The 17,787-nt window shown below is 42.9% G+C and overlaps 1 protein-coding gene and 1 long non-coding RNA gene across 8 annotated transcripts in view; one reads left to right on the top strand and one right to left on the bottom strand.

Annotated features, from left to right (window-relative positions):
* Window positions 1-17,787, top strand: part of LOC309367864 — a 60,604-nt gene that overhangs the window by 37,050 nt on the left and 5,767 nt on the right. Inside the window, exons 1-2 of one of the 6 annotated variants that reach the window (XR_014167394.1) lie at window positions 12,132-12,270; window positions 17,261-17,375. This is a non-coding gene — a long non-coding RNA (uncharacterized lncRNA). Of the gene's footprint in view, window positions 1-12,131; window positions 12,271-14,303; window positions 14,796-15,093; window positions 15,214-15,244; window positions 15,877-17,244; window positions 17,376-17,787 lie in introns of those variants that run through there. The other 5 variants (XR_014167395.1, XR_014167396.1, XR_014167397.1 and 2 more) reach the window with 5 other exon arrangements.
* LOC309367848 (uncharacterized protein) lies at window positions 1,237-17,256 on the bottom strand. Of its 2 annotated transcripts, XM_081907489.1 has the most exons (8): window positions 16,964-17,253; window positions 14,062-14,113; window positions 13,358-13,457; window positions 11,592-11,639; window positions 10,127-10,174; window positions 6,988-7,052; window positions 2,923-3,005; window positions 1,237-1,343 (listed from the first exon to the last, which is right to left on the bottom strand). In XM_081907489.1, the coding sequence occupies exons 1-7, from the start codon at window positions 17,166-17,168 to the stop codon at window positions 2,933-2,935; spliced, it is 591 nt and encodes a 196-aa protein (XP_081763615.1). In that variant the 5' UTR covers window positions 17,169-17,253; the 3' UTR covers window positions 1,237-1,343; window positions 2,923-2,932. The 2 variants fall into 2 exon arrangements, with proteins under 2 accessions (XP_081763615.1, XP_081763616.1); XM_081907490.1 differs by lacking the exon at window positions 6,988-7,052 and having other exon boundaries at window positions 16,964-17,256.

Raw genomic sequence — 17,787 nt, forward strand, 5'->3', positions numbered from 1 at the left:
CAACAGGGGCAGAAGAGTGTCGTGTCTCAGCAGTTCCCTTTGCTTCTTGAGACCCACCTCTTTATAAAGTTTTACACCTTTTTACAAAAGTGTGCGAACATTCCCAAAACCGGGAGGGTAGGGGCTTTGCCTTTTCTGTGTAAATGAAATGATCTCCCCAATTCAGCTCTGCTAAATTATCTAAAACTCCAGTTTACGACTTTGAAAGCCTGTATGTGCACCAGCACTGCAAACAGAATTCATATCCTGTGGAATTGCTTCAAGGCCAAATAAGCTTTTCATAGCATTTGGAAATGAGGCTTGTGTGAAAGCAATGAGGGTGTTTTGCAACTTTCTGATAATAAAACACCTTTTCAGCTTGATCCATAGCCTAGATATATATATATTCTTGATTTTAAAACAGATTTAGCTGTATTAAACACCCTGGTACTTGGAAAAGAACTTGCATTGCAAGTAGGTTTGAATTGCATAGATAAGAGTGAAGTTTTAAGGAGATAAATACTGCACATATCTCAAGTTCCTCTGGAAAGATCATGGAATTTAGTTACCTGCCCCACAATCTGTGCAAGGTTTCCTTTTTAACAGCCTCTTTCCAACACCCATTAAAAGCAAACTTCTTTGCATTTAATGTAGCTTTGTGAAAAGTCATTCCCTTGAGATTTGCACCCCCAGGTTACATTAGTTTCACAGTACTGTAAATTCTCAATGCAATTTTAACTTGTAACATTTTAAACTTGTTCATAAATAACCTGAAGTTAGGGTAAACTGTCAAAGTAGACAACACTGAGATATGTGGACTAAGGGTCTAATGGTCCTAGATTCACGGATTTGTATGTTCACATTTACATATACATGACCAAACACTAAGGACTGTTTTTCTTATACAGTGGTATCTTGGTTTTCGAGCATCTCAGAAGCCAAACATTTCAGTTTTCAAACGCTGAAAACCCAGAAGGACCGGTAATTGCTTCCGTTTTCGAATGTGCCTTGGAAGTAGAATGGCTTCTGCTGCAGTTTTTCCCCAATTTTCTCCATTGACTTTGCAGCCAGCCCTTTGCGCCTCGGTTGTCAAATGTTTCGGAAGTTGAACGGTCTTCCAGAATGGATTATGTTCGACAACCGAGGTACCACTATGTTTCCACACCATGCTATATCTTTTGAATCCACTGTCTCTTATCAGAATGCAAAGACCGGTATCCTGTTGTGGTACCTCAGATAAAGTGAAGGAACAACTAGTCTAGTTCTGAATTTGAGTTTATTCATCGCTTATTCATCAGCTGACCATTCCGCACTGGTCTTCCTTCCATTTCATATTGGGCCTTGTATTCTAAAAAGCTGGAGTCCTGTATGGATAGAAGGACATACAGAATAATCAGCATGTACAACAGAGGTAATTTGACTTTCAAACAGATCTACCCAATACAAAGTTCCTGCATCTTCCCTGCCCTGGTTATCTTCCACTGACACCACTTGGGTGATTCTGAGATGACCAATAAACATTTTGAAACCATGAGCTCACCATTGAAACAAACCTCTTCTTGCAAACAGGCAAATAAATTTTTGTGGAATGGGTAGGATTGCCAGCTGGCCAGAATTTTACTGGTCTGGTTTGAAGAAGTCTTGTTGTAATTTCTATATTACAGTAAAAGCAAGAGTCATGTGGTAACTTAAAGACTGAGGATTGTATCCAACTAAGTTCTACTCAGAACTTAGCTAGTCATGTCCATTAATTTCAATGGGCCTACTCTGAGTATGACTAGTTAGATACAACTCTTATCAAATTTATTGTTAGAGATGGCACGCTTGGCAGAATCTACCATCATAACATACCAATCTGCTGAATCCTTCACGCCCCCCCACCCCGGCCTCTCACCTGGAAGGCTAGTCTTTTTGAAATGAAAAGTTGGCAACTCTAAGACTAAAAGAGATTTATTGTGAGCACTTATAATCTTTAAGGCAGGCATAGGCAAACTTGGCCCTCCAGATGTTTTGGGACTAAAACTCCCATCATCCCTGACCACTGGTCCTGTTAGCTAGGGATGGTGGGAGTTGTGGTCCCAAAACATCTGGAGGGCCGAGTTTGCCTATGCCTGTGTTAAGGGGAAGGGTGAAAGAGGATTCTGACTTAATGTCTGCACCCATTATGCTCCAAAAAGCACGCACAGGTACAAACAAAATATTAGATGGAAACTGTTTTGTATCTTTTTGTTCAGCTTGTTTGAAGCTTGCTCCAAGCGAGTCTAAAATGTGCAAAAGCACTGAGGGCATAGGTTAGGGTCAACACAGAATAAAACATGTTCATAGGCACGCTTAACTGTGTAACCTGGTTTGAAGTTTTGGACACAACACTATACGATAGTTTAGCATTATGTGCACACAGAAGAGTTCGTTTCCAATTTTCTTAGCTAACTGCAATTCATTGTTTCATCCAAACAGGAGAACTAGTTTTAGCTATGCTTTTATCCAAACAAGCCAGGGTCAGAAACAATGATTTGCTCTTGGATTTGTTAGGACAAACCATAGTTTGTCCTGTTTAGCATAAGGCAGCAACCTGAGGTTAGTTGAAAACAAAAGTGGATTCTTCCAATCTCCTTGTGGCTGTGCCTGTGGTAGGATACAAGTGCACAAGCCTACCTGCTCCATGCCTTGCTGGTGCCTCTCACCCTGAAATCTTACCAAAGGGTGGAATGGTATGGGTGGCTGCAGCAGCAAATGGCAAAGGGAGACTGGTGGCAGCACAGAAAGCAGCGCAGCTCCAGCTGCCTAAAACTCCCTCAGCCCAGTGCTATAGGGAGGTGCTGAATGAGGCTGTTACAGCCGCCACAATTTCCTTCCTTATCCCCAATGCCTCGGCACCCCACCACCCCCATAAATATCTCATATATTCACGCCTCCCAGTGCTACCCGTGTGGTGATATTAACCATTTTGTGGCTACTCCTGTTTTTCCTTCCGCTTCTTCTGCCTCATCCAGATGGGAAAACAGCACAGCCAGCTGCTTTCGGGCCTGCAAATGTAAATTCCCACAGTTCATTTCTGCTTATATAAGGACACAATCTGGAACAAAGGTTTCTTAAGAGTCAAGAATGTAGGTCCAAAGGGGAAACCAACTAAATTAGGGTAGCATAAAGGCAAGAGATCGATAGCCAACAAGTACAATAAGGAAAGATGAAAAGAACCCAGTCCTGAATTGAGAATATTCCTCCATGAACCTCTCAACAAGGCCCTGCAGAACATTTTTCTTCCTTTACCTATGTGGCTTGGTGATAGCAGCAGTGTTGGGGAAGGAGATCTGGTGGCCTAAGATACTTATTTTTTTAATATTAATATCCTGCCCTTCCTCTGAGTCTTAGCACAACCTTTGTGGTTCTTCCTCACTGGCTATCTCCATTTTATCTCCGCAACCAACCTGTGAGGTAGGTTAGGTTGAGAGGGGATGACTGATGGTCCGAGTGAGCTTCATAGCCAAGTGGGGATCTGAATGTGGATCTCTCTACTCCTAGTCCAACTCTCTAACCGCTACACCATGCCGGCTCTCCCTGTATAATAGCATTGTGTGAGGATCCCATCTGGAAGAACACAAATAGCAAATGCCTAGTATCCATTTAAGTGGACCCACACTATTCTAAAAGCAGGTGGAATGAGTCAGCATTGTGTGGTAGATAGTGTTTGACTTGGACAAAGCAGAGCCGGGTTCAAATCTCTGCTTAGTAATGAGGTTCACTGGCTTAGAATCATAGAATCATAGAATCATAGAGTTGGAAGAGACCACAAGGGCCATCGAGTCCAATCCCCTGCCAAGCAGGAAACACCATCAGAGCACTCCTGTCATATGGTTGTCAGGCCTCTGCTTAAAGACCTCCAAAGAAGGAGACTCCACCACGCTCCTTGCCAGCAAATTCCACTGTCGAACAGCTCTTACTGTCAGGAAGTTCTTCCTAATGTTTAGGTGGAATCTTCTTTCTTGTAGTTTGGAACCATTGCTCCGTGTCCGCTTCTCTGGAGCAGCAGAAAACAACCTTTCTCCCTCCTCTATGTGACATCCTTTTATATATTTGAACATGGCTATCATATCACCCCTTAACCTCCTCTTCTGCAGGCTAAACATGCCCAGCTCCCTTAGCCGTTCCTCATAAGGCATTGTTTCCAGGCCTTTGACCATTTTGGTTGCCCTCCTCTGGACACGTTCCAGTTTGTCAGTGTCCTTCTTGAACTGTGGTGCCCAGAACTGGACACAGTACTCCAGGTGAGGTCTGACCAGAGCATAATACAGTGGCACTATTACTTCCCTTGATCTAGATGCTATACTCCTATTCATGCAGCCCAGAATTGCATTGGCTTTTTTAGCTGCCGCGTCACACTGTTGGCTCATGTCAAGTTTGTGGTCAACCAAGACTCCTAGATCCTTTTCACATGTACTGCTCTCAAGCCAGGTGTCACCCATCTTGTATTTGTGCCTCTCAAATACCAGTGGGTGAATCACTGTCTCTCACCCTAACCTACCTCATAGGTTAGGAACGAATGAGGAAACCTCCAATCACACTGTCCTGACCTCCTCAAGGGGAAGATGTATTACAAATGTAGTAATGAGTAGTAGTAATACATGTGCTGGATGAGAATTTCAAGGACTAAGTAGCAGCCCTGACCTACAAGCACACAAGCCCATCCCTCTCACAGGCTAAGGCTATAAAGTGATGGTTACAATCCAGCACCTACTGAAATTGTTAAAAATAAATAAATCCCTTTGATTTGATTGACATATGATCAGAGGAAGGATTGTGTAGCTCAGAGGCAAAGCACCAATAATGCACCACTGTTTTGGGAACCCGTCATATGACAGACCCATATTCCTGCAAACAAATTACAGAGTTTTCTCACATTATTCAACTGTTGGCTTCACTGACTCATCTTAACAAACAGAAGCAAGAAGTCAAGTGAGACTGCAATTCTAGGCACACTTAAAAGCAGAACAATCCATAACTTGTTTGGGGTCGTTGTTGTTTTTTAATAAAAAAGAAAGTACCGCTAAGCAGAGACAGCCCTATATATTCTGCCCGAGGCAGAGCAGCAAATAGCATTCCCTGCCCCTCCTCAATCAATTCAAAGTGTGTACCCAAGTTATTTTGGCGCCTGAAGCAGAAAATCTTATTGGAACATAGGAAGCTGCCTTAAACCGAGTCAGACCATTGGTTTATCTACCCCAGCATTGCCAACACTGACTGGCAGCATCCCTCTAGGGTTTTCAGGCAGAGGACATTCCCAAACCTCCTTCGGGATGCTGGGGATTGAACCTGGAACTTTGTGTATGCAGAGTGCATGCTTTGCCCCTGAGCTACACAGACCTTCCCCTGAGCACCTGCCATCCTCCCTGGCAGTAAAATCAGGTAAGCCAGCTATCTAATGCAAGGGTCAGCCTGCAGCCCTTTGAAGACAACTGTGAACAACCACAGACAACACGCGGCTAATAATGTTCTAACATAATATTTGTAACATGTATTATTTGAAGACAAAGCAGTGTACATAGGCCATAGCAGTTAGCATATGGGACCTGCTCCTCCTAGTGGTCAAAGTATCTAGCAATCAGTGTTATCAGGAATGAATGGATGGGGAAGACTGGGATGGGAAAATATCAATCATTTACCAGGTTGCTGCTATTCTAAATGTAATTTTTGAAATGTTTATAACCAGCCACTAACAGGAGTTCTGCACGAGCCCAATCAGTAAGCCCATTTAATAGCATCTGATTTATTATCCCAGATAGTCCAACAACAACCATAGAAACCACCTGGGTGTGGAATCTAGATGCATGTTAAAAACGTTGTGAAAAATGCTTTTTTAAAAAATCATTTTGAAAAATGCGTTGAATTTGCTGTAGCTCACAGTCGCCATACCTAGTGTCACAATTGTATATTGCACTTGACCACAATGGTTGGCCATTGTGAGAACAAGATGCTGGACTAGATGGGCTTTTGGTCTGATCCAGGAGAACTCCTCTTATGTCCATAGAATTGTAGAGTTGGAAGGGGACCCCCAAGGGTCATCAAGCCCAACCCCCTGCAGTGCGGAATGTCCCAGCATTCTGTGCCCACAGTGCCTATGCAAAGCCCACACGAGGGCATGAACACTCTCCCTCTGATGATATCTAGCAGCTGCTGTATGCTACTCTCTGAATAGTAGCATCATGCAGTAACACCTTTACCACACCATACATTTAAGGCATATTTAAAGCACATGACTTTCCCCAAAGCATGCCTGGAACTGTACAGTCATACCTCGGGTTGAATATGCTTCATGTTGAGTGCGTTCAGGTTGCGCTCCGCGGCAACCCGGAAGTAACGGAGTGTGTTACTTCCAGCTTTCGCCGCTCGCGCATGCACAGATGCTCAAACTGACGTAACGTGCATGTGCAAAAGTGGTGAAAAGTGATGCACGCATGCGCAGATGTGCCGTCGCTAGTTACGTTTGCTTCTGGATGCAAACAGGGCTCTGGAACGGATCCCGTTCGCATCCTGAGGTACCACTGTAATTGCCCTCTCAAAGAACTACATTTCCCAGCAACCCTGAACAAATTACAGCTCCCAGGGCTCTTTGAGAGAAGCTGTGTGCTTTACATGTACATTGAGCATGCTTTAGGTGCCTGGTATAGATCTGCCCACTGTTGTTGTTAATTGGGAACCACAAGTAGCATGACACATTTTCCTGCATATGAACAAATGTAAACACTTTTTTTTTTTGCCAACTGGGAAAGATAGCATGCAAAAAATGTCCAGAGAGCAAAACTTACAGCTGTTAGCCTAAGCCTGCTTTACTAGGAAGTAAGCAGCAATGAAATTAGTGTGTCAAAAAGAGCTAAGCAAACATATTTGGGATTTAGGAATGAAATGCCTTCCACTATTCTGGACCCACAACCATGTTTTTGTAAAACTAAGTATTTTTAAGCTGGCCTTTTCCACCAATATCTTGCACAACAAGTAAAAATATCGCCATACAGCGTTTCAGGAGATTCCTCTTCCTTTTCATGCTGCTTCTCCTCTGTCAAGATTTCTTCAGTTTTCTGAGAAATTTTAAGAAATAGTGAATTCTTTGTTAATGCTAATAATCTATAACAGTGAAAACAAGCAGAGTCCTTTTCTGGGAAACTTTTTGCTAAAAAAAAACCTTGCTCCAGGGTCATGCACAGTTCAAAACATGTGACTTCAGTGAAACTATTCCATAAAAAGAAAAGAAAAAAGCTTCATTGCATTACTAGTTTTGGACAAATGGTGTATTTAATTCAGGCCTCTCTTTGTATGTCATGGAAAAGCGCTTTCAATCCTGGCTAGGCAACGCTGAAACAATTTCTTTCTACTTGCAAGGCTTGATTGTTTATGATATGTGAACATGAGGCAATTCAACTAGACTTTTAGATTTAAGGTTCCTTTTGCCAAACATGCTATTATAATTCTGATAAGTTTCATTCCTGCCCTCCCCCCTCATTAGTAATATTTTATATTGCTGACATTTTAAAATTATCTTCAAATTTTGTATTGTAAGCTGCCTTAAGGGTCTGACAGAAAGGCAGGTAATAGTGTTCGTATTGAAGTGCAACAAGGCACTTACCCCAAGCCTGCAAGAAAAATTGGTTATACAACCTAATCAGGATGAATGTGTTTATTGATACAGACAGATGAGAGCCTTTCTGTCCACCCAAGAGTGCTGTCAGCTAATCCTAAATCGAAGTTACGTTTATGCTGCATACAGTGAAATGTGGAGTCATCACATTTTATATAAAGTGTGATGCCGTGTTTTCTACCTTCTCCCACAAAAAACATTTCACAGTATCCACAGTGACATGAATTTTGTTGCATACTTTCAGGTATGTGTGAACACACAAATCTGACTTGAAAGATGCCTGGAGGATTTGCATATAAATGTGAGGCGCAAGTCAATGACAAATCAAGAGCTCATGAACCTAGTGCCGCAATGCAATTTTGTGATTAGTACTGTGTCAAAAGTCACCAGACAACACAGTACAGTGGTACCTCGGTTTACATACACTTCAGGTTACAGACTCCGCTAACCCAGAAATAGTGCTTCAGGTTAAGAATTTTGCTTCAGGATGAGAACAGAAATTGTGCTCCGGCAGCACAGCAGCAGCAGGAGGCCCCATTAGCCAAAGTGGTGCTTCAGGTTAAAGAACAGTTTCAGGTTAAGAACAGACCTCCAGAACGAATTAAGTACTTAACCCGAGGGTACCACTGTATCTTAATAAGATAGCTGTTGTCTTGCTGGATCAGACCCAATGGTGTCTAGCATTCAGTTTCCAAGATGGGAAGCATATAGGTCTTAGGGTCACTGAGGCTTTTTGTCATATTTCTGAACAATATTATGTCCAAAGTAGCGTGAAAAAATACTTCCTTTCTCACACTCATTGGATGACATTCCAACATTTCTCTGACGAAAATAGGGATGTCCTATTCAATAATAATAATAATAATTACTATTATTTATACCCACTCATCTGGGCAGCACACTGGGCAGCTTCCAACACATATAAAAACATAACTAAACATTAAACATTAAAAAAAACTTCCCTATACAGGGCTGCCTTCAGATGTCTTCTTAAGTTTGTATCTCCTTGGCCCCAGGGTTACATAGCTCCAACATTTCTCTGATGAAAATGGGGACGTGCTAAGGAAAAGCAGGACTTTCTGGGATCGAATCAGAAACCAGAACAGCTTCTGTAAATCCAGGGCTGTCCCTGGAAAATAGGGACACTTGGAGGGTTTGGGATAAGTGCTTTGGCAGCCATTTCCAGGCCAGCGAATTCAGCTGCAAGGCAGAAGCTGGAATATTGGAGAACGTTCCAGCACCTTCTGCATCTGCCACCAGAGCCCAAAGCTGTGAGAGACATCAGAAGCAGGTGAGGAAGTCCTGCTCTGTGAACGACTAATACCTGGCTGCTTCAGGCAGCCATTTCCAGGCCAGAGGTGCTGCAGAGTGGCACTGGAAGACTGGAGGACTGGAGCAACTTCTGTCCAGTGAGGAAACTTTGGCCTGGGAGGGATTAACAGCAGTCATTTTGAAGAAACTTAGGGGACCGGGGGGAGGCTTCTGACACCTTTGTTGCCCTAGCTCCTTCTGCATCTGTTACCACAGCCAGAAGGCAAGCTCAGCAACAGCTTGGTGAGGAAGCCCTGATCTGTCATCCAGCTGCTTTGACAGCCATTTCTGGGCCAAGGGAAGCTTATATGCTATTTTTGTGATCATACACTTAGTTTACTATATTTTAAATATATTGGAAGCCCCTCAAAAACCTCAGTTAGTAGGTAGGGTATAAGGCAGTCTGAATAAATAATTTTTTTAAAAAAAAATTCCTTCACATTCTTTGCACCATTAGTAATTTCATGACTATCACATTCCCTTACTTTCAGGTTGCCTGAACTAAAAAAAAATCCCCACTTCTTAACAATTTCTTCCTAATAATCAACACCACTGATCACCTTTCAGCCAACAAACTTAAGATGCTGCAGAAAGAGCCCACTCAGCTCCTGGTGAATTACTGCTCTTTATAAATGCCAAGGGAGTTTGAATTCAGCTAATGACTTCCCACGATCTGCGTTACTAAAAATAAATGATATCTAAAATGGGAAGCATTCTGGTCATACGGCACGCTGCAGAACATAAGTGAATGATGCCTCTAATGTTGCATTTGGGGCTGAGGACAGGATATTTTATATCATCAGCCCCCAGAAGCCTTCGTCAATTATCACAGCCTTTAAGAAAAACAACTTGTTTTCATTCTGTGTGGTTTTTTTGCCACCTATCTTCAACATCTGTTGTTGAGTAGAAAGGCAGGATATAAATATTTTCAATAAATGAAATTTAATAAATGAAATTTAACATGGCGGGAAGAAGCCATGGTTGCCTGCATGCAGGGCTTCCCCCCCGAGCCGGAACTCAGTTCCGGCACCTCTCGGGTGGGTGTCATTGCCATTATAAGAGAACAAGGGAGGCATTCATAGTGAGTTCCTACAACTCTTTTTCTAGAAAAATAGCACTGCCTGCATGTATCCATTCATCACACTTGCATCTTCCCTTCACGAAAATATAGCAAGTCAAAAGTATGTTCACACAATTTATCCCTACCTCTTCGACTCTATCTCTCAAATCAATCTCCACAAATGACAAGTCTTTCTGCAAGAGGAACATAAAATAAGAGAGAGCCAAGTTGTAAGATACCTTTAAGATGAAACTACACATCACACACACATGGGTGTAATGAAAACGTCACAGGTGCTCTTCCTAGGGAAAAAACATATGGCGGGCTCATGTTACACGGCTTGCATGTAAAGTGAGTTAGGCCCTTAGAAGAGGACTAGGGAAGTCCTTAAGGCTTTTATCACATGTGTTTGTGTTAAGTCAGTGTCATCATCTGTTAACATTGGCGGCCTTGGGAGCAAAATTGGAACATGGTGGTAGTGCAGGAGGGTATGTGAGGTCAACAAAGCTACCTTCATAAATGGTATCCCTGCAACTTGCAAAATAATTGATAAGATAGATGGTATCAGGACAACAGTGGGGTGTGGAAGGGGCAGAAAAGTGGCTGTGGCAAAGGCATTTCAGCCACCACCAAGCTTATCGTCATGTTTTTGGCTTAACTTATTTCATTGCAGGCTTAATGCTTAAATGCTGAAGGATTGGGTATTAATCTCTTAAATTGGGGATGGCGAACGTTTGGCCTTCCCATCAGTCCCCGTCAGCATGACCATTGATGAGAGATGATGGGAACTGCAGTCTAAATATAAAATAAAATAAATCAGCTGAGCTGCAAGCCTACACATTTGGTATATAGTTTGAAGATTTTTTATAGGATTGGAACTAAAATACAATAAGATAGAATGTACCTATAATGACAGCATTCTGGACAGAAATATTCTTACTTCTCTGGTTCTCTGCTTAGAGGTACATTACATATATTTGAGCACTTTTTCATTTATAGCAAAATACAAAAGATTTTTGCCATCTTTGCTGCAGCGGAGTAAGCTTGATAATCAGCACTCAACAGTGTTCTGTTGTATTTGTCTGGAGTTTTTCTCTTTTTTTTTCAAGCTGCACACCAACTTCATTGGCCTCAGCTCTTGGGTGTATCAAGGGGCCAAAATGGACTTTGTCACACAGGAGAAAGTGCTCAGGGATCCTGCTGTGATGATCGGCAGCAAATTTTTCTGCACCAACTATCTTAATTGTAAAATCAAAGTTCATTTCTGCTCTGCATTAGCAAAAGTTACATTGGTTGGTTGCATATTTTCCTTGAGGTTGTTATAAACATGATCAAGAAAACGGATGCAGAATTTGCCCCATATTTTATAGGGCAGACTCTGCGTCAGGTAGAAAAAGTGGCTAGCCTATTATCTACTGCCGAGATAGCAGTCTCTCGGATACACATACACCAGCCACGAGAAGGAAGCACTTTGTGGACTGGAACAGATTTGAGAAATCTTCTTTCAGATTCCGTCCACACGCTTGGTATCTCTCAAAACAATCCGTTTGCTTCACTGCTGATGAAAGTAAAACCGAACATTGAGCCATTCTTTCTGGGAGTATTACTTGCCTTCATCTCCAGAAGAACATCTTCCATTTCAGCATCTGACTTTGCTTTCTACAGATTTAAAAAGCAGAAAGTTAAGTGTGTTGCGTTTTTAAGAGGCAAGCAAGCCTAATTTCTCTAGTCTGGGCCCACTATGAACTTATAGCACAGGCTCGCTTTCCCCAAGCCACATAAAAACCCTTGTGCGTTTTGGGAAAACTAACAGAAAAATCCGTGCTGTTGTATTTATGGCGACCTGATTAGTGTTTCGAGCCAGCCATAGCAACATGGTGTGTGTGTGTTTGTGTATAACCCACAAGTGACAAATGCCCTTTAGACCATGATCCTGGGATCTATGGGGAGCAGAGGCTAGACTCATTTACCCACACCTGTTGCAAGGCCTGTCAGTTCAAGCAGCCACACTGGCTCCCTCTGGCCCTGAAATCTCAGTTAAACCCCTTATTGCGGTCACAACCTATTGGCTTCTCCTTGTCTGTGCACAGGAAAACTGCCTGGGACTGAAGAACTCTGGGACTTGTAGTCCTTGAAGGAGCACGTTCTCCCAAGAATTGCAACTCCTAGAGTTTCCCATACAATCTGTATTCCCCCCTTTCCCCTCTTACACGTCTGTGGTGGGCCTGATCCAACAGGGCCCTCCCTGTAGAATGGCTGTAGGGTTGCCCTATTTACTTTTCTATCCCAAGTAGGCTTTTAAGAAAGTTCTTTTTATGATTGACTTTATTTGGACCACTGCATCTTTTTGAATTTTTTTTTTTATGTTCACCACTTAGAAACTCCAGTGATTTAGTGGCATATAAATAGCTCAAATAAATTAAATATCCGGGGTGGCCTTGTTGAGCAACATTTTGTTCTGAATGCTGCTGCTTTGGTCTGATGCTATTTCTATTTGGCTTCAGTAAAATACTTAATTACTGGATACATCAGGAAAATAACAGGCCCTCCAAGTGTCCCTATTTTCCAGGGACAGACCCAGATTTACAGAAAGCTTTCCCAGTTTCTGATTTGATCTTGGAATGTCCCACTTTTCCTTAGGACGTCCCTATTTTCATTGGAGAAATGTTGGAGTGTATGGAGTAACGTGACACCCGAGCCAAGGAGATAAGTAACTATACAACCTATAGAAGGCACCTGAAGGCAGCCCTGTACAGTGGTACCTCGGGTTAAGAACTTAATTCCTTCTGGAGGTCTGTTCTTAACCTGAAACTGTTCTTAACCTGAGGTACCACTTTAGCTAATGGGGCCTCCTGCCGCCACCGCTACACAATTTCTGTTCTCATCCTGAAGCAAAGTTCTTAACCCAGGGTAATATTTCTGGGTTAGCAGAGTCTGTAACATGAAGCGTCTGTAACCTGAGGGACCACTGTATAGGGAAGGTTTTTAAAAAAATGTTTAATTATGTTTTTATTTATGTTGGAAGCCACCCAGAGTGGCTGGGGCAAACCAGTCAGATGGGTGGAGTATAAATAAAATAAAATACTAAATAATAAATAAAGGAATAGGACATCCCTATTTTCATCAAAGAAATGTTGGCGGGTATGAAATAATTCTGGATGACTATCCTAGAACATCATATATAATCTAGCTGTCCACACACACACACACACACACACACACACCACTTATGGGAATGGGTTTGGAGTCCAAACTGGAACTCCAAACTGGCATGTGGTCCTTGGAAGGTTTCCCACTTGAGGATGGAAATGTTCCCAAACCCCTCATGTAAACAAACTCAGAACTACTTGTACTTAGAATTTTTGTTGTTTCCTGACCGTTTTTTCACTGATTTCCACTTTAACAGATTCATCTTGCTCACGACCACTTTCTTTATCCTTTTTATTGTCATACACTTTCTTCTTGATCTCTTTAAGACTGCACAGGAAGAGATATTGACATATCAACAGTTTTATTATAGTGATCTGGTTGAACAACTGAACGGAGGTATTTAATTCACAGCAAAAAGTTTCCGCTGGCATTTCTCACCTTATTTAAACAGTCATCTGGAGCAAAAAGAACATGCTTTTAAATCTGGACCCTGCTCATTGCAACTTACACATGTTTGTGTGTGCAAGAGAGGAGATGCTAACCATCCTGATGTAAATACAATTATAACATTAGGTGTAATAATTAAGCACTTTGCTTGCATTATAATGAGATAATCTTGCAACAACTCTGTACGCTCACCAAGATTATAATCTTGTATCATAGAGGGAAGAACTGAAGCGAAGAGCAAGCAACTTTCCCAAGACTGCCTAGTGGGTTTATGGCAGATGCAAGATTGAAACCAGGGGCATTCTGATTCATAGCTCAGTCTCTGAGCTACTGTACTACAGGAATTCACAGCACCTAGGATGTGACTCCTGCTTGTCGTGAAGCACACTGAAGTGAGGCAAATGGCTCTTTACTGAAGATTACTCTTTATTCTAGCCCCCTGTGCATAACTCTGTTTAGACTAGGCTGAGCTACACTCTGTTACCAGCTAAGGTCTTCTTCTGTCCTCTGTGCGCCTTTCTCTGTGCCCGAAACATCTAGAAAAGGGGAAATAAAGGTTCCATAAACAGTGTCACATATAGGCAGAGCTTTTTCTTTTTGAGGGCTACATTCTCCCATCATAAAACAAAACAACCCCAAAGTACCCTAGTAGAGCCAACAATGAAATGTGCATCATGAATGGTTGTGGAAGATGGTAGTGACTGGACAGCAGATGGGAAGCTAAACTTACTCTAGTAAAGCCAAGAGAAATGAAGCCTTCCTCACCTGCTGCCTTGGTTGATAACAAATCAATGGAATTTGTAGAAACCTAAGGCCTGAGGAAGGCATAGAACACAGGGAAGTGGTTAAAGTTGACATGCTGCAGGATAGGAAAATGCTTAAGGGACCTAAGGAGACAGAGATGTATATATATTGCTGTCAGAAAAGTGGCGGGGAGAAAAATATTTATACTGGCTCCTAGCAAGAGATAGTAGTTGGGAACATGAGTGAAACAGGGCAGACTAGATAGAGAGCAGGAGGAAATTCAGGGACCTGAAACAACAGGAGTGGAAATGCAGAAAGGAGGGAGCAAATCTAGAACGTTTACATCTTGTGTTGGATGAGCTGATTCGAGATTCTGCTGGTGTACTGCTCAACCTGCTGCCTAGCAATTTCCCTGTCTTGAGATGACAGAGGTGGCCTTAGAAATAGTGTTGAGGGCCCCCTTCAGATCAGAAGGTAGTGCTGTGGGAAGATAATTCAACCCACAGAGCCTTCCTCGTGGGGTGTGACAGAAAAGTTTGTTTTGCTGGACGGGTTGGGTCACCAGGTATTTTCTTTTTCTTTTTCCCTGCCAGCAAACGGTTAACGAACAGCAGCTTCTGATTGGCCAGGGTTCCAGGAGGGGGAGTTGAAAAAGGAGAGGATTTGGAGAGACAGGTTTCAGGTTGGGAGATAGGGAGTGAGGCAAGAGAGAGTTAGTTCTGGGTAGAAACATCCACTCTTGAGGAATGTATCTGCGCTTAGTGTGCAGGACAGTGTGTGGTGTCTTGTAAGAGTAATAGGCCAGGAATTAACTGGGAGGCTGAGCCAGGAGAAGTAGAAGCTGGAAAGATACAGTCTACTTAGGTCTCAAAAAGAGAAATCTCCCAAACCAGTTAAGAGGGGTATGGTGATCCCTTTGGGTCTGTTACTTGGAGTACCTCAGGAGTAGGTTTGTCGAAGGGGTGTGTAACTGACAGGAAGTACCACCCTGGCTAAGAACCAAAGTATTAAGCGGCAACAGCTGTGCAACAACTGAGAAAGAACTGAAGTGAAATAGCTAGAAATAAGCTGAGCATTTATTCTTTAGTCTAAAAACCTGTAACATCCACCTGAAGCGAAGTAACTGAACATAAGCAACTGAAGTTTAAAAGAAGCTGTGCTTGATTAGAAGTCCATAGCAGCAGTTAGATTTAGTATAAATATTATTAGGTGGACGGTTACCTGAAATAACATAACCTGAAGCATCCACTTTGTGTCATAAACTTCCTTTGTTTAATAAAACCTTTCTTGTTTGTTTGCTCAAATCCTGTCTGAGACTCCAAATCATTAAGTTTTTCCCCACACAAGTCCCCCACTAGATAATCTGGGTTAATTTGTAGAAATTTGTGTAATTGGTGTACTGTGAGGTGGTTGCACTATATTTAAGTGAGAGCTGGCCCAATGGTGCCAGGGTGAAAAAGTGCCGCCGCATGGGGTTCTGCAGGGTTCAGCCTGGACTCCCATTTTATTCAACATCTACATAAAACTGTTGTGTGGGAGCATCAGGAATTTTGGAGTATATTATCTATCTGCATCTGTACTGGAATTGTTTCCCCATGTTTTAATTGTATCATCATTTCTGTGTTGCCCACCCTGGGCTCCATGGGAGGAAGGGCAGAATATATATTAATATATTTTAATCTCAAGTGGTGGTGAATATGCTTAACCAGTGCCTGACTTTGGTGTTGGACTGGGTAAAAAGGTACCCCTGCCCGTACGGGCCAGTCGTGTCCGACTCTAGGGTTGTGGGCCCATCTCACTTAAGAGGCCGGGGGCCAGCGCTGTCCGGAGACACCTCCGGGTCATGTGGCCAGCGTGACGAAGCTGCTCTGGCAAGCCAGCACCAGCGCAGCACACAGAAACGCCGTTTACCTTCCCGCTATAAAGTGGTACCTATTTATCTACTTGCACTTAGGGGTGCTTTCGAACTGCTAGGTGGGCAGGAGCTGGGACCGAAAGACGGGAGCTCACCCCGCTGCGGGGATTCGAACCGCCGACCATGCGATCGGCAAGCCCTAGGCACTGAGGTTTTACCCACAGCGCCACCCGCGTCCCCGTTGGACTGGGTAAGGGCCATCAAACTGAAGCTCAAGATTGACACTGTTAATAGGTGGTTCCTCTGCCTGGATAAGTGGCACCAGTTCTGCCTGGGGTTGCAGCACTACCCCTGAAGAATCAGGTTCATTGCTTAGGGTACTTTCCTCCCAAGCATTTGATAGTTAGTGTTTCATTGTTTGCTGCCTTTTAATCTCTTGCATGATTTTTGTATTTGTATTTTTGCTGTAAGCTGTCGTGAGATGTTTGTTGTATAACAAATGAATAGTGCATACTGGGGCTTGGCAACTGATGAACTATGGGCCTTATCTGTTTCTGGGAAAGATACCTGCCCTCCCACAGGTATCAACACAAGAATGAAAGAACCAGCTAATGGTCTACTTTGAAGGTGGAAAGTGTGACACTGGCCAATCGCTTCTGAGATTTGCTCATTGCAACACTAATTGCTTTCCAGGTGTGTAGGACAGTAAGGAAACAGAGAGATGAATCAAAAGCTATTCCTTTCTCAGATTTTGTACACAAACAGATTTGCTTGCTAAGTTACTTACCAGCTTCCTGCAATGTCTTTTCGATTAGGCCAGCTAGCTCAGGCTTAAGCGTGTGACCACTGAGCCTAACCGTCTTGCATTTGTGAAGATCTGACGTTTCTGCAATCCGGTGGGACCCTGGCGATAGTTTTGTTGCAAAAGGCACACCTTGCAAACGCTTCCTGTGCGCTATGCTTGCAGCCTTTGACATCTTTTGGTTCTTCATGTTAGCTGAACATGGAGAAATGATGTAGGACTCTCTGTTGATACATTTCTTAAATGTGTTGCCTTGAAAACATGTGACTTTTGTTCACACAGGGTTGTCGTGAAGCTTCTATGACATCACAAATGGTAGACTGAAACCATTGCCTCATCCACCAAGGCTGCTTCGCAGATTGAAAGACCACCTTACACATTCTTCTATGTTTGTTTGGTAAGTACCCATACCAAGACTGTACCTTTGGCCACCAAGCGCTGGGGAAAGCTCTTTAACTATATGTGTCAGCTAGTGCTTCTCACACATATTTGATGGCTCTAATTGGAATGAATTGTGTGCCATGGCGGTACCATAGTTCTCCATATGTTGTTGGATCCCAACTCACTTCTGCTTTAGCAAGTACTGTCAATGATTGGCAGTACAGTGGTACCTCGGGTTACATACGCTTCAGGTTACAGACTCCGCTAACCCAGAAATAGTGCTTCAGGTTAAGAACTTTGCTTCAGGATGAGAACAGAAATCGTGCTCCGGCGGCTTGGCAGCAGCAGGAAGCCCCATTAGCTATAGTGGTGCTTCAGGTTAAGAACAGTTTCAGGTTAAGAACGGACCTCCGGAACAAATTACCGTA

Source organism: Podarcis melisellensis (genome assembly GCF_964234715.1).
Source record: "Podarcis melisellensis genome assembly, chromosome: 4".
Lineage (NCBI taxonomy): Eukaryota > Metazoa > Chordata > Lepidosauria > Squamata > Lacertidae > Podarcis > Podarcis melisellensis.

Coding starts and splice junctions, on each gene's coding strand:
- LOC309367848 (XM_081907489.1), bottom strand. CDS start 17,168: ATGAAGAACCAAAAGATGTCAAAGGCTGCAAGCATAGCGCACAGGAAG. Junction 14,114..16,963: donor AAAGACATTGCAGGAAGCTG/GTAAGTAACTTA, acceptor CCCCTTTTCTAG/ATGTTTCGGGCACAGAGAAA. Junction 7,053..10,126: donor TGAGAGATAGAGTCGAAGAG/GTAGGGATAAAT, acceptor AAAATTTCTCAG/AAAACTGAAGAAATCTTGAC.